This window comes from Enoplosus armatus, chromosome 3 (assembly GCF_043641665.1).
Source record: "Enoplosus armatus isolate fEnoArm2 chromosome 3, fEnoArm2.hap1, whole genome shotgun sequence".
NCBI lineage: Eukaryota > Metazoa > Chordata > Actinopteri > Centrarchiformes > Enoplosidae > Enoplosus > Enoplosus armatus.
In genome coordinates, this window is record NC_092182.1 from 22,941,036 (window position 1) to 22,968,092 (window position 27,057).

General features: G+C 40.1%; 2 protein-coding genes across 2 annotated transcripts; both read right to left on the bottom strand.

Moving 5' to 3' along the window:
• Nucleotides 1–4,841: 4,841 nt before the first annotated feature.
• On the bottom strand, nucleotides 4,842–12,943 carry agtrap (angiotensin II receptor-associated protein). Its single transcript, XM_070903393.1, has 5 exons — nucleotides 12,884–12,943; nucleotides 11,783–11,817; nucleotides 11,449–11,557; nucleotides 9,628–9,838; nucleotides 4,842–5,038 (listed from the first exon to the last, which is right to left on the bottom strand). The coding sequence occupies exons 1-5, from the start codon at nucleotides 12,908–12,910 to the stop codon at nucleotides 4,914–4,916; spliced, it is 507 nt and encodes a 168-aa protein (XP_070759494.1). The 5' UTR covers nucleotides 12,911–12,943; the 3' UTR covers nucleotides 4,842–4,913.
• Nucleotides 12,944–18,031: 5,088 nt separating this feature from the next.
• On the bottom strand, nucleotides 18,032–25,723 carry draxina (dorsal inhibitory axon guidance protein a). Its single transcript, XM_070903348.1, has 6 exons — nucleotides 25,234–25,723; nucleotides 24,197–24,411; nucleotides 20,095–20,215; nucleotides 19,640–19,732; nucleotides 19,090–19,179; nucleotides 18,032–18,144 (listed from the first exon to the last, which is right to left on the bottom strand). Exons 1-6 carry the CDS (start codon nucleotides 25,721–25,723, stop codon nucleotides 18,032–18,034), a joined length of 1,122 nt encoding a protein of 373 aa, XP_070759449.1.
• Nucleotides 25,724–27,057: the final 1,334 nt, after the last annotated feature.

The following is a 27,057-nucleotide window of genomic DNA, read 5'->3' on the forward strand; positions in this document are numbered from 1 at the left end:
TATAAAAATGGTGAATTAAGGATGTATGACTTATGAGGCAAAGTCTTATTTACCTCAGTCACATTCATAGTCACAGTCATATTTTACAACTATAAAGGAGTCAAAGTTGTTGTTTCCACTGTCATATATTTTCACAGGAGTAAACAACATAGATACCGTTACAAAAATCTATTGGCCAATTTGATTTGAGAAATATTGGTCACTTTGAGATGCTGTAAATAAGACGTTTCTTATTGTGCTGGAAGTCTGCAGTCCTGCAGCGCACACAGTCTTTCAAAACCTCCCCGGGGATCGTCACTAATGTAATAACAGAGCTGACAAATTGAGTTCCTCTTATTGCATCGACCGACGGTGGCAGCGAGCGAGCGTGTCCTTGACTCACAGGAATCACAGGCGTGAGCCTGAGGATATGTCAAACCTGCATGCATGCAAGACTCAGGAGAGGCCGCCCAGCAGCTCCTTATTAATCAACAGCTTGTTGGGCTTTGGCCGTACCTCCCCCCTCCATCTTCACCTCCTCCACCAGCTACTCCTTTCTTCTCCCTCTCCGCCTTCACCCCCACCTTCCTACATCCCTCCTCCTCTTCATTTTGATCAGGAGCTCCACACAAATGAACCATTAGCACCGATTACTCGTTAATTAAGACCTCTCCCTGACACGTTCACAAAAGTAAAGAAAGAGTAAAGAAAGCACAACGGATTCAGTTGGAAATGATGAGATGACACACTGATTACTGTGAATATTTTTAACAGATAATTCTGTTACCTTGCATGACTTCCTGACTCGGTTAGAATCACCAAATATTAACTTGTTTCCACTTTCATATTTGGGTTTTTGCAATCTGCGCCGCGTCTGATTCTTCCAGTTTTATTGACTGCTATTGGCTGAACTGCAGTATCGCAAATGACCAACATACTGCAGATGTGAATACATCAGAGCAAACTGGCTCTGTAGCCTCTGAATTCTCCCTTGGTTCCTTTGGTTGAGACTTTGTTAACTTTATAGAAACTCAAAGATTAGTATACATCTTCAGTCCTTAGTTTCTTTTAAAAAGTGACGAGTAAATTGGATAAAAATATTTAGGCGCTCCTAGAACGAGTCTGATTAAGACAGTTACAGTAGCTGAGTAAGGCTCCAAACAGTTCCCAAATAATGTCCGAGCAAGTTTCCTGGATAACAAATTAATATATATACATGATATTATAGGGAAAATGTAGCTTACCTGAGAGGCTCTCATATATTGTTGGAAACTTGTATGTTTTCCATTCAAACATTTTCACAGTTTTCATGCTCAGCTGATCTGCTGTGCACTGACAAAAAAAGTTACACTAGCAATTAATTGGAATTAATTCATTTTGATAATTCAATAATATTATAATAATTTCCCATATATAGAACCACATTAGGTACTTACTTGTAAAGTTTTAGGAAATTGTTCCAAATTGTCCTTTAACTGCAAGGTTACTGAGTCAGTTATCCAGCTTACATCCCACGCTTGTTTTTACTGAGAGTCATATTAATAATCTCCTGTAATGAATTACTACAATTTATAATGATTGCTGAGAATGAGCAGAAAAGACTTTTTGAGGTGATGTTGTTCAGTCTGTCTGTTTCGCTCCAGATGGAGTGACAGCAGAACGTGGTGTTTACTGCTCATATTTAGAAAGTCAAGATGATCGGGCTGCACTCTGAGGTGTCCAACATGCAGCTGTTGTGGTAGTCTGTGTTTATGCATATGGGTGTGTACAAGATTGCTGCTGTTGCTGCAGCAGTAACATCATTTCCATTCATGCTTTCTTTAAGAGGCCTACGAGGCACCACTATATACAAACAAATGATTTACCTCAAGGCTCGCGGCTCCGCGGCCCACACATTTGAGGACAATAGACCATTCAAGCCAACCAGAGTTACTGATGAAAGCCATCAGGGAAACCTTGACTACAAGGTCTTATTCTGTGAACTATTCAATACTTCATCATTGATACGTCATTTATTGAGGAACCAGGTGTTTTTACAATCCAGGCACAGTCAGCATTATCACTCTAATTACTGTTGTATCGTATTTATAAACCAAGAAGCAGCAGACAGGAAATGAATGAAAAATGAATGCTTTTTCACGTTTGTAACATTTCTGTGTCATCTTAAGTTAAGTGCTGTTGTAGCGTGTGTTGTACCTTGCGGCTGAGCTGAGTTTCGACACGTTTTGGCACTCGTTGAAAAGACTGAATGTGGTATGTCTCTGGGAATATGCACAGTGAAGTGCAAAAAAAAGGTGGGGGGGCGAGTACGGGAAAAAAGCAAGAAGATAAATGTGGATGGATAAATAAAAGCAGGGCAATAAAGAGATCTCTGAGAGGAGCTGGGTGAGAGTAAACAGGTGTGTGACGTGAAGATGAAATGTGAGAAAAAGAGAAGAACGCAGCGAGAGAAATCTGAAAGCTTGAGGTCTGTCTCAAAACGCTTCATATTACTGTGCACCCAGATGCAAACGGCATGTTAATCCTCACGGTTTGTCTGTGTTTTCTGGGAAACTTCATTCGACAAATGTTCTACAATGTTCTTTATTTCTAGGGGGGGAAAAAAACAACTTGCCGCATTACATTTCAAATCAGCAGCAACCTTGAAATGAAAAAAAGCCTGACAACAACAAACACTCTCATGTTGGAAAAAACCAAACAAAATGTGACAAATATGACCAGTCATAAAAAGAACATCTGGAAAAATCAGGAGCAAGATTAAGGCACAGCTGCAGTATTTCCATGAAAACATGCAGCCCACATCTTTCATCTTTTCTGTTACAATCTTTATTCAGTGAAAACTAGATTTCAGTAGCAGTAACACTTCCTCAGCTCCTACATTAAGCTGAAGCAACTACAGCTGCCTTATTTTAGGACATTCACACCTTTTCAGGAGGATCCTTGAAGCAAATGAACCAGCATGAGAAAAAAAGAAGATACCTTTTTATCTGTATGTCATGTTTGATATTTCTCCAAGAAATATAAAGATAAAGAAATATTTTAAACTCTACATGAGGACTTTTTTCACAGAAATGATCTGTCAGTCGTCTCTTATAGGACGTAAAGAATTATTTAGCTAAATTAAAGACTCAGAATTGCCTATTAATACATACAGTGTTCCTGGTGAATATTTTTTTATGATGAATTACAAAAACAATCTTGTTGCTTTTCTGCAAGTCTTTCTCACACCAGGCAGCGCATGCTTGTTTGTTGCCATAAAAAGTGCAACAAACTGCCGTTGTAAATTCGGACTTTTTGTCCTACAGGGTGCATTTCTGCCAAGTTATCACACAGAGCCGTAAGTGGACATCATGTGCTTTTGATCTCGTAGGAGGTTCATATAGGCTCACTGGGTGTGGACCTGTTATGGTTCGATCACAAAAAACAGTCAAGGCTAATGTGTCTCATTGCATTATAACTGAATTAAGGTATAATTGCGTGAGGTATATAAGCAAGTCAGGCGCCTCTTATGATATATATGACTCATGAGCGCCTGGTACAACAGCAGGGATAATTTCACATAATCATAATGTGGCCGACAGAGTTAGCACATCGTTGTGATTTCAAAACAGGAACTCAAAACGTGGAACACTTTCTTAAGAGAACTGACTGTAAAAAAAAAAAAAAAAAAGAATCCAAATGATGCAATCAGAGATTTTACAGAGTAAAACCACCACAGTGTCCGCTTTCCTCACACTCTAACCGCTATCAACATTGTGTAACTTGCACACTAAAACTACTGAGAGTTGATGTGCAATAATACACACTGTTCAATGACCACTGAAGACAAATACAATCTATATATAAATTATATTTGCAATATATATATGTATAAAACACTTCATTTAACATTTGTGATGGAAAAAAAACTGTCTCATATTAACTGTCCTTAACAGATGAAATGCTATCAGAGGCTGCACAGCATGTGGTCGGTAATTTATTGAATGGTTTTACATTATGAAAGAGACAATATGACAATAACTATAAGAATGATATATTCAAAATGGTTTGAAATGAGAACATTTAAGCACAGTGAACTGATCATTACTTAACCATTCCAACAGTCTTTATGTTTTTATGTATTTTTTATAGTTACAGTTACACATATGACAATACTCTTAATATGGACTTTGCATAAATCAACATCAAGACAAACGAACAGTACCTGTCTGCGTGCTGCATTGCACTATGAAGGTCTTGCTCTTTTCCTGCTCAGTTACAAGAAGACAGCCCTGTAACCTGGAACAGTCGAAGGATTTCACAGCTCGTATTACTGAAGAATGTACAAAAAGGCACAAGGTAGCTTCTAAGGCACGACGATGAACGTTCACTTCAGTTCTCTCGTGTCAAAAACTGTCCGGTGCTTTAAGCAAAGACTAAATTGGAAAATAATAATTACATGCTGCATACAAGGAGAACGTAATACTTTACAGATCACAAAGAGAAACAGACTCTGAATGTCTGTAAGTGCCACATTTGTTTAAAAAAAAAAGACCCACTTGGAAAAAAGTAAACTGCTGCAGACACAACAGTTCCATTCAAAACCTCTCTACTAAAAATAGTAAACAGTAACACAGCATGGGAGTGGTGGAGCAGTGTTTCCTCTGTGTTTATTCAGCAGTGATGTGCAAGCTCAGCAAAAAAAACGTTACCACCTTTGAGGGAAAAATGTAATGGGCTTAATTACGCCATATTTCATTCTAATACCCAAGCAGAGATAATGATTTATCATAATAAAAGTTTTCAATTTGTTGTCAGTGCTGCAATCTGCAGCAGGCCGACTGTACAAAAAACAAGGAACGATGTGGAATCAATTGTAAAAATTGCCCTTAAGCACTTTACTGCTGCAAAAACTCTCAAGAGGAAAACACTGCATTGTTCACCGCCTGGCTCTCTCAGTATGTGCGGACTCCTGGTTTGCTGTCCTGGGCCTGGTTGAAGGGATTCGCTGGGCTGGAAGACTCGTCCTGCTGGTCGATGGACTGGTAGGCATCTCTGTTTCGTGATACAGAGGGGAAACCTGCAGAGACAAGTCAAAAAGTCTTCAACACACACACACACACACACAACCCCTGCCATGCAAATATATTATTCATAATCATATCTGCTTAGAAACACTGCGACTAAACAAGGATCTTGCAATGTACATATTAAAACACAAGAAAGGAACCCTTAAAAAGCTTCTACACAACTCGTTTTTTCGTGATTTTTAAAAAGGGTTCGCACTCGTTTCTCCTCACACACAGATTCATGACACAGTTGAGCAGCTTTGTTATCTTGACTTGAGCATCTGGCCCCCTCTGGATAAATACTGCCTTCGCCAACATACAGTAAAGCCGCCGCTGCCTCTGACGGACGATGGACTAAGAAAACAGCAAATTACATTTAATAAAAAACCCTGTTGTGGTGCTGAAATTCCTCTCATTTTATTACTCTCTTTTTACATCCACTACTGTCTGATAAGCTGCTTGTTCTGTGGCTAATTTAAGAAGAAGTTGGCCACAGGAGCCATCAATGATCTGAAAATGTGTCTGGAAAAACATCCTTTCTCATGTGAGCAGAATCGTCTAATATATAATTTAATACATAGTCCAGGATTCTTTGGAGCCGCCCTGGCAAATCATACCTCATGTAAACATGCTTTATAATGAATTCTATGAAGGCACTGACATAATCCATATGCAAAGACTAGTAGGACTCCCTATGACGCTGAAAAACAAACAGCCCTGACTCTGACATGGCCAGAATACCAATGGCGTGTTTTTGGAAGTTCAAAGAGCCGCACACGCTTACCTCTGCATGGCCCAGAGTCCTATTACTGTGACAAACATGCACATATTAATGCTAATCAAACAAGCAGAGGGTTTGGATGATTTACATAAGTATACATTAATTTTATTAATACTGTACAACTGTGATGTTTATGTTATTTAAAAGCATGAAAGTACATTAATAATTCTGAAAAGAAAACTGCATCATGCTGCTCAACCAACCTTCAATAACCTGTCTCACTCAAAGTGTGCATTTCAAACAGGTCACATTCATTGTCTATTATAAGTCAACAATATGTTGACTTTAATTAGGCTGATTTGAGAATGTGCACCATCATGCAGCTCTGCTTTCAATATATGCAAACAGAACACACAAACACAAATGAGGTGTCTGGAGAGTAAAAATATGAATAATACATAGATGCAAACTTGCAGAATCATATAAGCCCATATAATACCATAGGTGTCAAAACAAACATACTGTACTGACAAATATTCAGCCGGGTATGGAAGGGTAATGAGGACTGATGGAGGCAGGAACAGACAGATTAAAAGATAAATTAATATAAATGACTAAATAGAGAAAGATGGACAACAGAATATCAACAAAATAACAAGAGAGAAATACCAAGAAAAAGAAAACTCTGTTTCTTTTTTGTCCTGGAGCCTTTTTTGAAATCTTACTTCCTGTGTGGGAGAGGATGGAAGAGGATGATTGGAGAAGAGAAATGGTAAAAAGGAAGAAGCCGGGAATCAATAGCGGCGGCCAATAAAGGCACTGTCAGCACTATCCGTAGTGCATCGACTGTCCACAGAGGTCTCTAAGTCTGAGAGGTCAAAGGTCAGCAGTGGAGGAGAGAAGACAAGAAGAGACACAAGACAAAATGGTCAAACCACAACAAGGAAACACAAGAGACAACACAAGAAAAAACAACGGGACAGAGCGGCAGCGAGACAGATTGTGAGGTTAGAAATGACGACGTGAAAGAAAAGAACAGGCACATTTAGGTTTTGATAAATTTTTACACATGAGGACTACATGTCAAATCGACCACATGCGTAACCACAAACCAGCTGAGAATATTCAGGGGACATGCTTTACTAAGCCCCGCCCTCCCTTAGTTACTGTCGCTATGCCTGTTGAGCTTTACATTCTAGCACAGTTCATATAACACTTCACAGTGATAACAGTGATATATTTTCAAACTTTGGGGTAATTTATGACACAATGGGTCCGTGACTTCAAACAGACGTAAACAAAAGCAGAATTCTCGTTTTTTATTCAAAATGACAACTGTTGCTGGCAGATTTTTGCAGCTATAACTAGCTAGCTAATTAACATTAATGCCGTGAGGTGGTTTAAAACTCTGACTTTTAAATGCTGACTCCTGAAACCGGCAAAAGGGTCTTAAATATGCATTTGATGCATAAGAAAAGCTAAACCAGTGCCATGTAATGATGCTAAAAAAGACATACGACCCAAGTTTAGGTCCTTGGTATTGCAAAAGTAGCTAGCTAGCCTTAGTATTACAATACAGTTTGATAACGAGAAAAAAATGTTACAGTAATTATTTTGTTTTAACACGACACTGTTTGAATACTTACTATTAAAAAAACGCAGGACAGGACTAACCAATGCGCAAATGTAGTGCAATTTCGGGTAATGAGTTTAGCAGGGGTAGCTTTAGCGTAAACTTCCCCAAATCCAATCGCTAACATTACCTTAAACTCTAACATAGTAGCATACCAAGACCCGAGATACCACACTTATACTACAAAGTGGATGTGTTAGTCGAGAACTGAGCTTTTTCAAACACCACAAAATAATGTAAGTTAGCTAAAGCTAAGCTAACTTAGCCTTGGAGGTGGTTAACGTCACACCTGTAGGTAGTAAGCTAGTTAGCTGGGCATGCTAACGTTGGCAGCTTATATTAGAGCAGATAAACACACAGTTGAATCTATTTCTTACAATTTTCCTCTTTTGTTTTTGTTTTGGAGAAGCTACACAAAAGAAACTCCACAACCCTAAAACTTGTATAGCGACTATCTCTCGCATGCACGCTGCTTCGACATCCAAAGCCTGACAGGCCTGAATGTTCAGGGGAGGTGGAAAACTGTCAATTTAATGTTAAATATGTGATTGTTCAGTCCTACAGCTTCTATTGTAATAAGCAATGTAAAAATAAAACTAAATACACAAAACCAGAGTAATTTAAACCAGCATAAGAGGGCTGCCAATCAAAATTTAGGGATCCCTGAATACCTGAATCAACAATTCACTCACATGCACCTGATTGCCTGGTTCCCAGAGTGCTCTGTGCAGCAGGAAACCATGTTAATGGCAGCTTTGCAATCAGTGCAGCAATTAAAGACACACATTGTCTGAAACTAACATTAGCTACTTTCATCAGTCACCACGCAGCCAATCACAGTCTAATGGATGTACCTGCTGTGTGTATGTGACGTTAAAGTGAAACCACAGAGAGGGCAGATTCATCAACATTCATATATTCTCCAGTCAAATCAGGAGATGTATTTTGTCAAGAGTTGGTCGCAATGCAGAAGAAATTCCATTACTTTTCCCAGTGTGCAGTGTAATAAATTATTATTTCAGCTGGTAATATTACAGTTAATAATAAATTACAACCCCAACTCCTGGTTTATTTCTATCATCTTTGTTGTTCTTTTCAAGAAGGCAAACACTGAGCGAGTACATGCGATAAAAGCTCTCTATCCCTGCATGAAACCATCAAATTCTACACTTCAAATTATGAATACAACCGCTTTTGGTTTGATCCATATAGATGAAGCCATGAACAACATCTTCAAGAATCTGAGAGTCCAGCAGAAGTAACAGCTCGGTGGGATTTGTGATGGAAAAGCTCTCAGCAGCGTGAGTCCTAAAATCAATGGCCACACACGGTTAATCAAACAACACATCTTGAGTATCTCCTGACCAGTCAATGGAAGAAGTGTACTTATCATTTGTTTGCCCACGAGGAGAGAGAGCTATATACTCAACGGTCAATAACGTCACCAAAAACTGGAAATATACAGTGGACAAACATGCTGCTGAAGGACAGACTCCAGCGCTGCTTCTTTCACATCAATCCTCTGCTATTTTTCTATCACGGCTGATCATACGTTTTTCAGCCTAATACGTTCCATGCAGTACAAATTTATAAATTGGTGGGCAGGACGACACACAAATGTTATAAACAACTCGTGGAGAAATGATTTCCTCGCCCAGGCCGAACTGCAACTCAGATATTTTCCTGTATTGGAAATGTCTTGTGACTGTAACTAATTAGTTTGACCGAGGAATCATCTGCAAGTGGTTTAGCACAGAGTCTTCCCAGTTTGTGCTTTCATGACAAACGGCATAAAACAACATAGGGAGGATCTCAAAGCGCCCCTGGGCACATGCATCACACCGTACCTCCAGCTTTGGTCACACTCAGGGCTGGGGATAATGTTTGTGTGGGGAGGAGGAAACCTCAGATATTATAGATAATTTCTCACTAGTTCTGAGATGATACCACAATGTGTACTTGCTCAATGAAACCTTGTTTTGTTATGTGGTTTCTGTGTCATCTGCTTCTCAAAAGGGAATTGGATCACACTTAATTGATTTCCTAATAATAAATTGCAGATGATAACATCAGTTTCCACCGTAAGAATCTCATTTTTGGAAGCGTTTAAATTCCTATTGATGTCTTTATCAGAGCTGAAAATCAGTGCAATGCTAGCTCTTCTTCATAACCAGCCTTCTAGTCACTATCATCACTTCCTGAAAAGTCTGCGTGTCACTGTGCTTGACTCATCTTGTGGCACTCACCAAAGTTAACGTTGTAATCTCCCCCACGTTCGCGGTACATTTGGTAGACAAAGAAGCAGGACACAGGTTTGAGCAGCAGGCTGAGGATGGCCATTCCTGCGCTGAAGCGAAACACGTCCCTTCCCCTTTCGGCTCCGAAGTCACTCAGCGGGTAAAAGATCCCAAAATGGATGATGTCGGTCAATATCGTCACAACCATCCCCATCAGAAACTGCAGGAGAAGAACAACAGAGAAGGACGTCTTAATGGACAGAGACGGGGTGTCAGTGTGGAAAGTGCTTCACATCTCTGTATACATTAGTTATGCCACGGGGAAATGAAGTAATTCCAATTTTGAGAAAAGAGCTTGCTGAGGAGAAATGACATAAAAAAAAATACAATCTGGACAAAGTGGTGCTAAGAAGTCAGAATGAAAAATACAGGTAGTGCAGAAGAAAATAATAGAAAACGCTGAATTGTCTCTATTGCCTTTGTTATCTGGGCCAGGCAAATCCATATTTTGGGATGAGAAATAATTCTCTAAGAGCCAGGAACAAAAGAAATGTGAGTTAAATATGTGATGAGTTGACACAAAAAAAATTGAAATCACTTCAGAGACACTTGAGACAGTGAAACCTGGAGTTAATAATCAAAAAACATGCAGCAGGCTACATGACACGCAGACTATCTCCCAGATCGTGTACAACTGAGTGAGACTTTGAAGTGGAACCACGAACCACAAATAATTATGTGCATTAATAATTTTTTCAACTTTCTTTTTCCCACTTTGGCCAGCTCAGTCTCTCCTGAGGGACTCTGGGTGTGAGCAACAGTGACACTGGACACGAGGTAAAAGGCTCCACTGCGATTACTTCCCGATGGCAATGACAGTCAGAATCCATTACTGTCAAAAGTGTCATTGAAAGAGACTCCGGACAGATAGTTTGTTTTTCTTGAGGTGCTTCTCATTGACCCTCAGCTGTGGTGTATTTGTTTGGCATCAAACACACCTTTACAGCCAGTGTGGCAGCCTGAGGACACTTTGACAGTGAGACTTCAGATGGACGTCTAAATGTATGCACAACGATGTCTAGTTCTTGACTATCTTAAATAGGACTCATTTGCCAAGAATTCTGTGTAAATTGAGATTTTTTCAAAATAAAAAACACGGCTGACCCCTTCACTCAACAGTTACACGGACATTTTAATGTAATTTTCTTTTTTTTTTTATCCAGTAATTCCAGTCCAGTGGCATAAAATCTGACCACAGTGCAGACCTGCAGCAGAGCTAAAATGTCTCAGCCTCTTATTGTTACTTCTGCTAACTCATCGTCAGAGTCAGGTAGAAGCAGAGCAGGGACATACACAGTCTGAAGAGGTCAAAACTCCAACACTTGTGGCTCAGGACAGCTTCTTCTTAGGACAAACGAAAATGACTGAGTCACTGCTGTATACTTCCAGCAGGTTTTTGTCATTTCAAACATGAGTTCAGAGTTAGGGTAGGGTGGCTAACGTTTTAGACTTAAAATAAGTCAGTCTTCATTTTTGTGAAACAGTCGGAGTTGCATTAGACTAATCTAAAAGCAGAATTAAGACTGGCCTAACACTTCAGGCCCCTGGTGCAGTAAACTGATCTCACCATGAAAGCCACAGCTACTGTACTCTGAATGCTGAATTAAGGGAAGGCTATCTTTCTCAAAGCGATGCTCACAGATTGTCCCAGATTCCACAGACAAATAGGTTAGCACGGATACGCACTGCTGCGCCTATAGTTAGACTGCTGTACGTGTCACATGATGTTAAGATTGCAGCCTGCGTGGAGGAATCAAGGCAAGGACTCACCATGAGCACAGCATCGATCGAGTCCCTCTGTGCAATGGCCCAGACCCCGACAGCTAAAACGCTGAAGTTCCCCCAAGCAAAGGAGGCAGGCAGCCACGCCATGCATCCCCTACAGCAAACACACAAGACCAGAGTCACAGTTCAAGAGTGATGTTTGATTACACATGAGACGAGGAGGCTGAAGAGTAGGCCTGAATCAAGACTGTGAGTCTCTGTGTGAATGTGTGTGTGTGTGTGTGTGTGTGTGTGTGTGTGTGTGTGTGTGTGTGTGCCAGAAGAGGAGAGAAATTCCTCAGGTTTGTGAAAAAAAAAAAAAACCTGAGCTCGCACTCACCATATTGTAAGCAGCCAGTGCACCAGGACTATGGCCTGTGTAGAGAACAAGAGACAAGAGTTAGAGAAAGAAATATAAGATTGTTAAGGACCTTTTTAATACTTTCCCTGTGGTCCAGGACAGTCCAGTCTACAGTTACTCCACCAATCATTTATCAATTAAAAACTCCAAACATTGAGAGGCTCCAGCTTCTCCACAGTGAGGATGTGTTGATTTCTCTGTTTTATATCATTTGTAATCTGAATCTCTTTGGAGTTTGGAAGCTGGTTGTGCATACAAGGTGTCACCTTGTACTAAACAGTTATTTAATTAATTGGAAAAAGTAGTTTATAGTTTAATTGATACTGAAAACAACCATTAGACGCAGCCCTTGTTGAATCTATGTGAGCTCGCAAACGTCAAAGTCACAGAACTGAACATAAAACCTGTGATCATCTGGCAAGCAGCGTGACTGATTTCATGGCTCCTTTCTTGGAACATTTTTTTAGCCCAAATTATGAACCAGAAAATTTCTCATTTTCCAAGTGCTCCTTAAGTGTTTAAGTCAAAGTTTCTGAGCTTTGAATAAGAGTTGTTCAAACTGCTTTTGAACCATTTGAGCCTAGTTGTCTTTAGTCTAGTAGTGTGTAGTAGTGTGGTTCATGTGACAAATAAACACTTTTCTTTCCATGTCCAGTGACAAATTCACTGTAAATCAGTTTTAGTTGGATCTTTACCAAAGCTGCACACACATTTACCTTGTTAATATCTCATATAATGAGCAGATTCATCACTACGTTTGTGTTTCAAACATCCAATAATGTTATTTACTCTGTCCATAAGCCTGCTGCACATTACATGAGAACGTAACTGTACACTCTACGATCTTAAATGCACATTAACACGTGTTTGGAGGCTATAACTTTACACCACCAACATTTCACTAGTTTACTGTGATCTGTGTCTGAGGCAGGTAGTTGCCACACAGAGGAATTACCCATGAGAACTGAGCAACAAAGTTGACATCATAACATCATTTAACACCAGTCTTTGTTAAGTTAAACGCTGTACAAACACAAGCTACCACCCACATTAGTAAAACAAGTAAAACTGCAAACTCACTTTTAGATTTATGGCAGGGATTTCCATAACAGGCTGTTTGTTCAAAGCACCTCTACTTGTTGAGGCAGCTACATGAAAGAATACTGCAGGTTTTCTCTTACACAAACTTCTCTCCAAAACTCCTCCTCCCCTCAGCTCAGCCTGCAAACACAAACCATGTGACAGCATGCTGACTGTTTCCCATGTGACTCGCTCCCTCCTCCTTCCTCCTCCTTCCTCCTCCTCCTCCTCCTTCTCTGCACCAGCCCTCAGTCTCTCAAGAAGGAAGAAACCACACACGCATGACACTGGTCACAGTTGTTTTATTTTATTTCCAGCTCTCAGTGAGTTTGGTGTTCCTCCAGTGGTTCACTATGAATGATCAGGAATGAAGTGTGTCTGCTTGAACATTAAAAAAAAAGTTTTACTCATCAGTTAACATTAACATGGCATGCAAAACACCACATCCCGAAAACAATATATGGACCTTGTAGCTCTTCATCATTTATAATATTAATAAAAAAATAGAAAGCCATTAAAGAAACTAACCTTTGACAATTTTTAATTTGAATGAAGATATGATTCACAGTTTGTTTGTTGCACAGCAACAGAATGGACAAGCTAACATGCTCTCACACTCCCAATGCTAACATGCTGATGTTTAGCGGGTATAAAGTTTACCATGCTACCATGTTAGCATGCTAACATTTGCTAATACACAAAGTACAGATGAGGCTGATGGGAATGTCTTTAGTTTTCCATGTATTTGGTGTGATAAATGTAAGGATTTGAATGTTGACCCTTACAGGTAAGAGAGTCATAGAATCATATTTTTGATTCGGTGTTCAAATCCATCTTACATCTAGTAATTGAGGCAGATATACAACATTTCTTCACAGCAGCCTCAACAGACATGTAGCCCAGAAGTAACTACAGTATGTGAAAAAATGTGCGATATGAATGATTGATGTCGCACTTTGTCCCCCAACAACTTCTCCTTCAGGCCGCTGAAAGTTTTTTCACCGAGCCTCTCTGGACAAATGAGTGTTTCTGTTGAAGCTGAGCAAAAATAAAGATAGATTAGGTTGTTCGTGTCAGATTGACGTGGACTGACTTCACAGTTGATCAAATTATCTCAATTTTCAGACTGGTGCTCTGCAGTTATGGTGTCCTTTGACAGCTTGTTGTGGCATTTAGAAATGTAATTAGATTTGTGTCCATCCATCCAACCAACGCTTTGTTCTACAGAAAGATCCTCTATCTATTTTCTACTGCTCAGTGTGTCGTGAAATCTAGTATGGATTCATGATCCCCAGAGGACGACTTCTATTGATTTCTAGTGACCACCTGTCCTGACTTTCTGTCTTGTGCCATCGTCAAAATTTGTTCTTGTTTTATCTTCAACGGGTTAGGGTTAGGGATAATCAGATTTCAGCAATTACTTGGTGAGTACGATGCAAAACATGACTGATAATAATGAACACCAAAATTGGGACAATAAGACCCAAGTTGCAGTAATGTCACACATATATACAGTATGTGATCCTTTCTTTTGCTTAGTTCCATCTCACTTCAAAGAACACACATACCCTCCAATCCAACAGAACAGAGAAAGAAAAATACTTCAGTTTTTAGTAAAATACCTCATTTATCTCTTCAGAAACACCTTTATTCCTCCATCTTCCTCTCACCTGTTAATCATATTCTCTCATCTAATCATACTCTCACCTGTTATTATGTGACTGAAGTTCCATCCTCGGGTCACATCACGACGACTGAGCAGACTCCCTCCACTGATGCTTTTCAAATCTCCGTAAAAAAAGCCAGTAAGTAGTCCTTGAGTTGTATCCAAGGTCATGAATAAAGTTGCACGCTCAAACTCCTTGTTCATGTATCCATAAAAACATGTACCACAGATGAACATGGTCTCTTTCTCCTTTTCACTTTGGTTCTTCACCTCTCACTTTTCTAAACGCTCAGAGTCATCAACTATTTGTTACTTCTGGGTTCCTCACATTTAACTCATTTAACCCTTGAACTCGTTGTACGTCAATGTGGACGAGAGCAGCTGCCGAGCCTTTACGATGCTTATGTAAGACGCCTTCTTGGTGATTTTTTGTTCTACAAGTCTGACTAATTCCTTCATGCTTCTGTCCTCTTATACCTTAAAGTCCGTTTAATGTCTCTGGCATGGCAGATGGCCACTGAACTCCCATATCCAGCGTGAACCCTGACCGTTTTTTCCCTCTAATTTAAGTATTTTTGCTTTCAAACACGTCAGAGCCAGAGTGCGTTTGTATGTATATGAGGGTCAAAATGAGATTGCAGAGTGACGAATGTGGGACACGTTATTTGATTTGAGCTGTAATGTCTTTAACCATCAGAGGAACTAATGTAGTTGCAAATAAATGATCCTTTTTGCATGTGACAGACTTGACAAGCGAAGTGATGCTAGAGCACAGATTGTGTTCAAACATTCCTCTTCTACTCTTCTTTTCTATACATTTTTTATCTATTTTCATGATTAATGGTCTGTTTTATTGTCTCTGAGGCTGTTGTTTTGTTTTTACTCATATGTAAATATGTCACTTTTACACCTGTGTCCTTTGGAGAGTGCCCTGATCTTGAAAAGTAGGGTTAAAATTGTAACTTTGGTAATTAATTACTTCAAGGAAGCCTTAAGAAAGGTGGAAGTGCCTTTGTGGTGCTGGTGATGTGAAGCTGCAGCTCTGCCGGGATGTGGCTCCGTGTAATCTATCACTTGGCTGGCTGCTGGCCAGGTTTCAACAGGGGCACTCTGTCAGAGGTAACTATTAAAAATACATCACTACTGCTTTTATTCTGTGACCGTAAATCAGGATGGCACAATCACAGTCCGACTGAGCTGGTGGTTAGGAAAGAAAAATGAGTCTTACTTTCTCCGTCAAATCAAATATTGATCAGATAGATTTTCAGAGGTCTTGTGTGTTGAGAACAGAGACGCGCTGAATGTTATTGCTTGCACTTGATCTAATGTGTCATAAGCTTCGCGATAAATGGTTCTGAGACAGTTCAGGATAGTCGGGAGATGATGAGCTTGAAAGATTGCAGCCTTTATTCCACAACATGGTGATCGATGGCGCCTTATTACAGACTCAAAAATCTTAATTTTCACGAAAAGATTATGAGTTTGGAAATGGTTTATGTGACAAAATCATTATTGTAATTCTTCTTAAGAATTTCTCTTCTCTTGCTCAACCAAATTCTTAGAAAATGAAGGAAGGAAACAAGACAAGATTAAACCTATCGCCCTTCTTCTTCATCTACCTCCTGAGTCCAGCCACATGCTCTGAAAGTAACTGATTACAAGTACAATTTTTAGATAATCGCTCACTTGAGTATTTCCATTGTATGCTTCTTTATACTTATAGTCTACTGCATTTCAGAGGGAACTGTATGTTTTACTCCACCAGATTATTTGACAGCTACTTTTCAGATTAAATCTTTCATAAAAAAAAACACCTAAAATGGGCTTAAAAATGACAACGCACTGACTCCAGTTCAGCCTCTTGTTGTTAGCAGTTCCACCAAAGCGATTTCATTTCTAAACTGTTTTCATTTAAAGAACTGTGACTTTGTATTTTCTTCTTTCCAACCCCATTTATCAACTCATGACCTCCCAGACTTATCTTGTGACCCCTTGGAGAGGCCCGCCCTCTAGGTTGGGAACCACTGAATTAAACTGCGACACTGTATATGAAGTAGTTTCACCTCACCTCAAACAGTAAAATGCTGCTTTCACATTGATGAATCAGTATTAACAATCTAATATTATGTATTATAAAATATATCAGTAACGAAACGAGTACTTGAACTTTTAAGTACATTTTGCTGATAATACCTCTGGAGTATTTTTACATCATTGTATTGGTGCTTTTACTGAAGTAAAGGATCTTTCTCCCCACTAAAGACATGTCCTCATAAACGTGTTTTTAGTATTAAGAGACTGTTATTGTGATATATATTACAATAGGATATTGTCTATATATGTAGAAATAAAAAAATATATATTTTTTGGGGGGGGGGGGTCTAAAACTTTGGTTTTAGGGTTAAAAACAAACATTAGAGACACGTCATGTCTGACGTAGATGAAGGTCAGTGATGCAAATACAAGCAGATTTACACCACAAAAAGTTTATCCTAGTAAGTGTTTAATCATGAAAACAAAAGAGAAAACACAATATATAGACAAACGTGTGTTTAAGTACAGTATAAATAAAAACATATATTAAGACATGTAAAAGGAACGTCAAACAAGCATCTTTGTTTTTCATTCTACTGTTAAGTACATTTGAAGAGAAGTGGTGTCAATTTAACGAAAAGTTGTTGGCAATTCAAACACATTCATATTTACAATACAGGACAGCAGACTGGGTTCAAATAGCATTTACAAATAATTCTTAGAAACAAAATGCAGCGGAGATCTCACACAGAAACTATTTCAAAGTAATTTCTGTGAGTGACATCTTACTTGACTCAATTTGAATGATCGTAAAGCAGTAAAGCAGTCCCATTTGGGACTCCAAGCACAAGTAATTAAATCCTAAAAATTATTTGTAAACATTGTCTGACTCAGATTTGCAAGACAGAGACAATCAGATGCAGGAAAAACTGTGAGAGACATTTGAGAAAAAGGTTTTCCAAAACTCACAAAATGTGCTTTTGCTCAAATTTAAACCAAACCAGCAGCAAACATAACATGAACAGATTTCACTTTTATACCAATTTAAAACAAATTGTCTAAAAATGGGTCATTGTGGACTGAGTGAGTTTTGAAAAGCCCCTCTTCATGTTTTCTTTTAACAACGTGTACATATGCTCCCGTAGTGATGCTGGAGAGATCAAAACTGAAGTAAGACCGATGGATAGATTTTAACTGAACTAAATGAGTGCTTAAAGATGGTGATTTGCTGGATTAGAAGGTGTGGCTCATCCCATAATGCAACATTCAAACACTTAAGTCACCTGTTAGTTTGTTTTAACTGATCAGATGTTGAAAAACCAGCAAGCCGTCACCTTTCAGCACTCGGTCCATCAGCAGTGTCACGTGATGTCTTGGCTGTTCTATCTACTCTGTCATGGGGTAATTTTTCCTGTTCCTCCTCCATCTTGTCCTCCACTTCCTCTTCCTCAGATAGTGATGAAGCCTCCTTGGTCGCTGCTTACTGACTCTGGTACCACGCAGCGACCCCTCCTCCTGGTCACACGCCGCTTCCGGTGGAATTTGGCGTAACAGCGAAACCCTGAAAGGTCATAAATAACCTGTTATCTGAATAGATTAAACAGATAAGTGTGGGTGTGTGTTGTGAGATACATAAACAGTGAAATCTGCCGTGTTATGGAAGCTAAGAATGCAAAAATCAACATTATGAAAGAGCTTGTGTAACATGAAACCCATCAGAGGTGTTTAAGCACTTTTATATATTTATAAAAACTGACACATACAGTTAACAATCTATCAAATCCACATTTCTAAACTCAAAACATAATATATTTATTCACACTGGGACATTTTCTGTTTACCACAGTCAGTCTGACACTAATTTTGGCCACTCTAGGGACCCCTACCCATAACTAGTCAGTGACTTTTAAAATCTTAATTATAAACAGTGAGACTTGGGAAATGGCTCAAATACACAACTTCACATGAAAAGATGATGGAGAATTGCATTAAAGCAAAAGTTCAACATTTTGGGATATAAGCTTATTCACTGTCTGGCAGAGTGTTAGATGAAAAGATTAATACCACTCGCTCTCATGTCTGCACAGAAAATATGAAACTGGAGGTTAGCTTAGCTTAGCACAAAGACTGGAAACAGGTGGAAACAGCTAGCCTTGCTCTGTCACCTCTAAAGCTCACTAATTAACACGTTATATCCCGTTTGTTTAATCCGTGCACAAACCAAAGTGTAAAAACGAGAATTCGCTGACAGTGCCAGTACCAGTAACTTCCTGAAGTCTCTGCCGGTTGCCTGGCAACTGCTCAGACTGTTAACTGGCCTTAGCTTCATCTGTAACGGGCAGATATGAGAGTGATGTCAATCTTCTCATGTAACTCTCCGCCTGTTTCCCAAAATGTGGAACTGTTCCTTTAAGCAGTGATGTCTTTGTGCTACGTGATACTGAGGTGCAGCGTGATACACCACGCTGTACACGTAGCGCAGTCTGACGACCGTCTCCTCGCTCACCTTCCTCACACATGCAGTCATCGTAGCATTTGTTGTTGAGGCCTCGGTTGTGAGGTTTACACTCATGTTGTCTCAGGTCACAACAAGAACCTTGAAGGGAACGAGCACATTACATTCAACAACCTAACGTGTGTCATATTGGCATGTAGAAGACGCACATGAAACACACAAAAATGACTATTTCAGGCAATATTTCAATCAAAATGTGGTGATAGATGTGGGGTTGTTTGGTTAAGTAGCCAGATCAAATCTGTCAATCAAATCTGATCAAACCACTTTTTCTTGACTTTAACCTTTGAAGTGTTCAAGGCCTTTAATTCACAAGGACAAACCCAAAGGACAACATGCACTGTTACTATTAAGTTCTGGTGTGTTAAATGTCAAGTATGAGAACTTTTCTGTCCACAACTGAGGGAGAATTGTCTCCGGTTGTTTTCCTTTGGTATAAAGAAACACACATTGATGTCACATTATGTGAGTTCTGTCGTTTGTAAGAAGAATAGTGAATTGGAGCGAGTTGTAGCGTGGTCCATGTGCGATGCAGACTGACCTGGGAGACAGTCCAGGTGGTGGTCGCATGGCTCGATGGAATCAGCGTCTACAGTCACATTTCCACTGCTGAGGTTCTTACTCCGCCTCTTGTCTGCAGCAAGAGAAATAAATAAACACAAACAGTTTGATCCTAAAGGCGCCCGATCAATACACAGCCTCAGCCAAACAGATCGAGTAGTTTGTCATTCAGTCACGAAATGATGCTTTTATGTCTTTTATAATCTGGTGAAGGTATTTACATTGTTCAAGGCCAATTCAATTCATACATCACTATTTCAACACAGGTCAGATATGAGTCAGCTGTTCATCTACAAAAAAATAAAATATACTTAATGTTTAATATATATACAGTATATATAAACTGTAGGAGGGAGCAATGAAATTAAGATGTTTCTTCATCCAAAAGTCCAGTCATCATAGAAAGTGACATTAATGTTGATTAATTACAATTACCTTTCTTCCTGGAAGACGGCCAGGTGTCCACAGGTTTCATGTCCTCATAGTCTGTCCAGTCAAACAGCGCCATGTCCAACGTTGGCATCACCTCTCCTTGTCCTTTTCCTCTTCCAGACCTCTGAAAAAGAAAACCTGACTTGAAGTGAAACCTTACATTTTATAACTGTTAATCTACATTAGCATACCGGCTTAACTCTGGTTCTGTGTAAGAAATCCACACAGGACAGCTCAGACATGCTGATGTGCAGATCTGTAAACACCTAATCCCATCGACAATTAGTTTCAGCGTACTGTGTAAAGTTCTGCCTCCACGGTATTATTTGAAATATGTTATTTATTTATGTATTCAAATACAATTGTGACCAGAATATAAAGATGTGTATTAAAGACTAATCCTTAATTTGGCACAATCCAGCGTATGAGCTGCTGCGGAGAGATCAATTCTGTGACAGCAATTAAACCGCAGCCGCAGTAGACGACTATGGTTTGATTTGTTGACTTGTGTTTCCTATTGTTATTGCGGGTAAACACGTCCAGCGTGTTCTTAATGAAACACGTCCTACTCGTGTTGTGATGACACGGCAGTGATGCTTCATTGAATCATTAAATGTCCTCACAGAGACAACAGATAGACAGCAGCAGAGCTTTAAAAACCAATCGATTGGTAACAGAGAACATGACTGCCCACAGTCTGGAATACAAATACATATCACAGCATTTGTATTGATGATACATATAGATTGAGACATACAGTTCATTACACACAACCACAGGCTTCATTTCACAGTGAGGGCAGCAGGCAACTAACGCAAGTGATAAACAGTCGTGGGTGGACATTTTATTATTCCTGTTGTGCTGCCACTGTAGGTGTGTTATTGATCCTAGTTTCATCAAATTCTCATATCTAAGTGACAAAAAAAGCTGTTTGCCTTCCAAAAATGACCCACATGACTGCTGCAAAAACAGTTTGCGCTTATTTGGTCAGGGTTTGGCAAAGCTGAGGGAACTAAAAGATGGTTGGAAGAAACCACCGTTGACTGCTGGTAGGACACTGGAAAAAGTAGCCTACTTCTTCTCTAATATTTGTATGTATATTTCATTATATTCATTGCATAAAAACAATAACATCACTGAACAATTAACTGTACAATTCATGTAATTAGAAATAGAAAATTCTGAATTAACTATTTCCTTTGGATATTGCAACGTATCAGACGATTCCTCCATATATTTTCTTTGTTTCTATGTCCGTATTATGATTTTCTTTTAATTTCACTGTCATGCGTATGTTTTAATAGTCCGCGCAGCCTGGCTTTATAACAAATCAATGTAGATATAAACTTCTAAAATAACCCTAACTCACAGAAATTAATTAAATGCATGTATATTATATTTTATATATATATATATATATAGCTTTGGTGACCCATGAAGGGGGTCGGGACCTCCAAGTTGGGAACCACTGGTCTAGAACCACATGCTGTAAAATGTGAACAAAAGAAAAATCAAAAGTTTCTAAGAAATCTAAAGCTGATTTTCATTCCCAAGATGTCTCCTCTTGATATCACATCTTTAAAAAGGCAGATTGTCACAAACTTATCCGAGCACACTGTTAAACCCGTTTAATTTCTCTGATACCACGGTCTTTACTGTTGCACTTCCCTCAAGACAAATGTGGGGTTTTTCCCCAGCTGTGTTAAGACTCTGAGAATAACAGAATTATCAGAGCAGGACGTTGTCACTTTCATACTGTGGAGTATAGTGAACGTCGCAGTCTGAAGCTGCTTCTTGGAGCTTCAGACGTTACGTCGTTACAAGTGATCTGACTACGCCAACACTTTACCCTCAGCTCTGATGTGTAATGACCCTATTTTGCACTTTATGTTTCAGGACATTTTCTTGTGTGTAGTTTTCCACATCAAATGGAAAACTTAAACAGTTTAAACAATTTCTGCCTGCTCCCGAAATAGTTAAAGTCAGTTGGATACATTTGGACCGATCCATAAATTCATATAAAGGTAAGAGTGTCATAAATCCAAATATTGTACCTCAGTAAAATATCGTCATTCAGATGAGTGTTTGATGACATTGCTGTAAAGTATAACTCCTTGGCGGATTGCTCAGCCATAATTTTCTGCAATAAAAGCCATAAAAACGTTACGACTGACACACACAGAGGAAACAAAATAGAAATGTTAGACTTTGAGATGTCTCCTGAGGAATACTTGTTCCCTGAAAGACATCCATCAAAAAATAAGAATCAGCCTTTTCATGGAACCAGATCCATACTTGTTTCCTTTCAGCCTCGGGAAATGCGCCGATATGGAAATATCAATTAGATTAATTGCAGGGGGCTACCTGCGTGTGCTCGGCTTCTCATTAAACCATCAACAGAAGATCGAACATTAATTAAAAAGCCTCGTCGCATGCTTGTGCCACTGAACCTCGGTTCGCTTTCTTCTTCTGTGGTCCAATAATATTTGACTGTTCTCACAGCAAAGACAAAGACTCATGGACTCTCAGACATCTTGTAAGCGGAAGACCAAGACGGTCCAGTCTACAGACATCAAACTCAGAGACCGACCAGGGAGCAGAGCCACCACGACTTCTTTTAAAACCTCAGAAATTTCAACATGAATCATTTTTGTAACTGTAATGCGCTTTGAGTTGTACTGGATAACCGTGGAAGGCCCCTAATATATATGAACAAAAATGCCTTTGTGGCTACGGGTCTGAAGTATTTATGTGAAGTTAGCAAGACAACTGAACATATCTGTTTCTTCATCGCCGGTGTGTGTTATAGTTACGGCAGTCTCATGACCAGGTTATATGATATATAATATAGAGCCCCAAACCCCACATTCAATGTTGAAATGACTAAATGTTTGGAAGTGAGTGTATTTTCTAATTCCTAATTCTTGCTACAGCACAATCAGATTCATTTCTAAGAGTTAAGAGAAACATTGGCAACATTTAGGGTTCCCTTGTCAACAGGTGAAGGCCAACTATGGCTCATTTACAGCTATTATTTTATATCTGTTGTTCAATGAGAACTGTTCCTATCAAATAAACGAATAAGACGTTTCATTGTTCATCTGAGGCTTCTTCACTTTTAACTGTTGTCAAAATAGTATTGATCTTAGTAGCTGGACCTTTTCTGCTGAGTGAGTTCACAAGAGGATTAATTATCAGACTCCTTTCAGAAGAACGTCTTTGATCAAAATTCAGTCCAGTGATTCGGTCGTATCTCTTTGTTTATGTCCTTTCCGCTGGTTAAACATCTCAAGTTTAAATATAATCCATGAGATTTTTTTTTCCAGCAACATGTTCACTGTGTTGTCTTGAACTGCACTCCCCCAACAAAACAACTGTCAATCAAACAGTGTCGGAGATCCTGCAACTAAAGCAGTTTTTCCCACGAACGCCCTACAAGCTGTTGGGTTGTTTGTAACAGCAGCTGTGATAAAATGTAAACGCTTTCATGAAGTGGGCACTGGCTGAGTATCTATTGACATCAGGTAGCATCTTGTCTTAAAGAGTCTCATTTGTAACGGTTCCAAGATTGAAGGAGGCCTTTTTTCCCTTTATAAATGCGTGTTTATGAATACTGTTGAAGCATCCTGCTGGGTGAATGTGACAGGTGGTGAGTGGTGCCCCACGCGCTCCTGCAGATTCTTCAGTGCATGTGCCCGCAGTCGGACACAAAAAGGACTCTCCGTGCTCACATACATTTTGTCCTGCCGTGGTTTCTAATAAAGGAACAGGAAGGTAGTTATAGAAAATGTGCTGCTGGACTCTGAACTGCGTGATTTTGATCCCAGAGGCGTAGTTTTATTATACAGAATGTGGCCGTATTTATCATACACGCTGTGACCGAGAGCCGGTAGAGTTTGGCCTGCTGGAGGATATTTTTTTTCACGAGCAGCACTTTCAGGTTCACGCTGTAGAGAGTGTCATTTCCAAGATGAGCTATGAGGTTTGCGGCAGCATAACGGCAGTAATGGGGCCCATTTTCGCTCTATTTCCTCCACACACTGGGATCACACTGAGGCACAACAGACGCAGCCTTTAATAAGTACTTGGGTTTCGTTGGGGTTACCTGGGGTTTGGTGGAGGCCGGGGGCAACGTTGGGGGATGCTCGTTCATCACCGTGGTAACCATGGAGGAGCCGGAGCCAAAGACGGCGGCGATGGGGGAGGGGGGGTCACTGGGCGGGGTCACAATGAGGGAGGGGGAGGCAGCAGAGGAGGGAGGATCCTCGAACAGATCTCTGTCCTTGAACGCAGAGCTGAGCTCAGGCTCAGGAAGAAACCCTGGACAGACAAGAAAGAAAATACCAAAACTGATGCGTCCTCACACAAAAATAAATCTAATGTAGCCAAACCATTAATAAAGAGTTAATGAAGTGGGAAGGTTACGTCCAGCCAGTTAACTGATAAGATCTGTCATTCCTAAATGTTCTGTGAATATGAGTTCATCCAAACTACAAAAAAAAAACTCCCCACAAGGTCCATTTAGTAGCTTTTGATTGTATCAAATGATCCTCCTCAGCCGATGGACTTTGTCTGGTCGCCATGGAATTGTAGACGTTTAGCACTTTCAGGACTTCTCATCAACGCTAGCTTAAAAGATGAAAATGGAAATTTGAACATCTAAAATTCAATGAAAACTGGGCAAACTTCATGTGCTGAGGAAGACTGTGGGATACGATCCAAAGCTAAATGGACCTTGATGAGATTGTTGTGTCAACTACTTTTTCCAAGGTCAAGCCTGAACTCCAGGTTTTGATGACTTTCATCTGTGGTGCTCACAGGATTAAAAACTCAAATTTAAAAACATTCAACAACAACAGACTGTCAACAGTTTTCACAGGAACGATTTGCTCTGTAGAAACTGTTTAATATTAAATGCAGGACATTGTCGATGGATCGAGATGTTGCTGTTTTTAAAATGTAATTTCATCAATGATATGAGTTCTATTCAAGTGTCGCAGTATAACACAACAGTATGACAGCGAGCGAACGGTTTATTATTTATATCTGTACACATGTCAAAATGTCTTCTTGCTTGTCCGACACTGTAAAACACAGCAGTTGTGGATCATTTGTCAGGAGGAGGATCAGTTGACAGCTCACCTTTTCCATGCCGCCCCTTCTCACGACGACTCCCTTGTCTCCTGTGCTCAAAATGGTGTCCGTGCCCGTGTCCGTGCCCCCTTCCTTTGCGCGTCCCCAGAAGGTCGTTTTCCCGGGTCTGGGATGGACTCTTCATACTCATTCGAACTCTGTCTCTGTCCCTGCCCGGGCCCATCTCCAGTCTCACTGGGCTCAAACTCTCCAGGCCCGTCCCATCGTCCTCAGGCCTGGCCAGGGGGTGCAGGGGCCTGTGGGAGAGCAGCCCGGCTCCACCTTTGGCAGCGCGGGCCCCATGGCCCCCGTGCCCTCCACGTTCCCTGCTGTAACGGTGGCCCTGTAGACCTTGCAGAGGGTGCTGTAGGGTGTTGCTGCCACCTGATGAGGTCTGTGCCTGTCTCCTCTTGCCGTGAGGGGCTCCGGGCTCAGCGCTGTGTGACAGTACCAGGGTGGCAAACAAGACCGCCAGGAGGAGACTCCAGGAGAGAGCCATTGTCTGCAAAGCACAACGCCACCTGCTGGGAAGAGAAGACACATCTCAGTACGGCAAACCTTCTGCTTGTAATTCGATTCAAATAACAGACGCTGAAACTTAAGGTGGATTTTATGTGATTGTTCATCAAAACAATCTGGTGGTTTTGAAGGATTATATCTAATACATCCAATCTGAGCTTGAACGATGAGTAAATTCATTGATTAGTCAAGGATTTGATGCTTTTCTTTGTCTTATATAATCAACATTATATATAAACTGAATATTTTAGGGTTTTGGACTGTTGGACAGACAAAACAAGTAGGCTTTACGATTCATGGCTAAAACCTTCAGGTGCCTTCTTAAAGAATGACTTTCTATTCTCTATTTTCTGAGTATCAAACACCCACTGCCTGTCCTTCAGCATTATCCTCTTCTTTGCCACAACAAAGCCATGTTTCCATGAGGGGCTATCCAACATATTTAGCGATTTATTATGTGGTTTTGAGTTTTTCTTGATGCTTTGACATGAGTTTCTATCTTGTTGTGTGTCTGCGGGTTGCCATTGGAATCCATTGTACCTGTTAGCAGCTAGCTTGCCATCCTGAGCATGACGCAAACTACAAACTTTTCAGATGTTTGATACTCAAAAGAAGGATTTTCACTGCCGCATTCCTTTAAACCCTCTAAATCCATTGGCATTTCTAATTGTTTTTAATCATGTCGCATCTATTGGACAATTTTAGCCATGCTGGCGGCTTTAGAGGTGTCAGTGTTGGTCTGTTGATCGGTTGGTTGGTCCACCACTTTGGTTCAGACTGAAATATCTCAACAACTATCAGATGCATTGCCGTGTAATTTCACGCCCCCCTCAGGATGAATTGTCATCAGTTTGGTGATCCTCTGACTTTCTAACTTTCAGTTTGTACACTACTTTGATTTATGAACAAATACACGCAAAACTAATGACATTCCCATCAGCCTCATCTGTTATTAAGTGCTAATTATCAAATGTTAGCATGTTAACTACGATGGTGAACATGGTGCACATAATTCCTGCTGAACATCAGCATGTTAGCATGGTCATTGTGCAGCACAGTGCCTTCGTACAGCCTTACAGAGCCGTAAGCTTGGCTGTAGACTTTTCATGTAGGTTACAGTATGTATGCACACTTTATATCAATAGAAAATCAAAAGCTTTTTCAGCTTCAGCATGTAATGCGGACACCTCACGTTCTCACGTTTCGTGATGTCTCCACCGTCCTGCTGCATTCATTCTCCCATCAGCCGTCCTACAAATTCAGACTCCATCACTCTCAGCCTCTTGAGTGGGCCCATCTATCTGGACTTGGTGG

Coding starts and splice junctions, on each gene's coding strand:
- agtrap (XM_070903393.1), bottom strand. CDS start 12,910: ATGGAAATCCCTGCCATAAATCTAAAA. Junction 11,558..11,782: donor CACTGGCTGCTTACAATATG/GTGAGTGCGAGC, acceptor TGTTTGCTGTAG/GGGATGCATGGCGTGGCTGC. Junction 9,839..11,448: donor CGATCGATGCTGTGCTCATG/GTGAGTCCTTGC, acceptor CTTCTCCTGCAG/TTTCTGATGGGGATGGTTGT.
- draxina (XM_070903348.1), bottom strand. CDS start 25,723: ATGGCTCTCTCCTGGAGTCTCCTCCTGGCGGTCTTGTTTGCCACCCTG. Junction 24,412..25,233: donor GAAGGGGCGGCATGGAAAAG/GTGAGCTGTCAA, acceptor TTGTCTGTCCAG/GGTTTCTTCCTGAGCCTGAG. Junction 19,180..19,639: donor CCACCTGGACTGTCTCCCAG/GTCAGTCTGCAT, acceptor GTTCCCTTCAAG/GTTCTTGTTGTGACCTGAGA.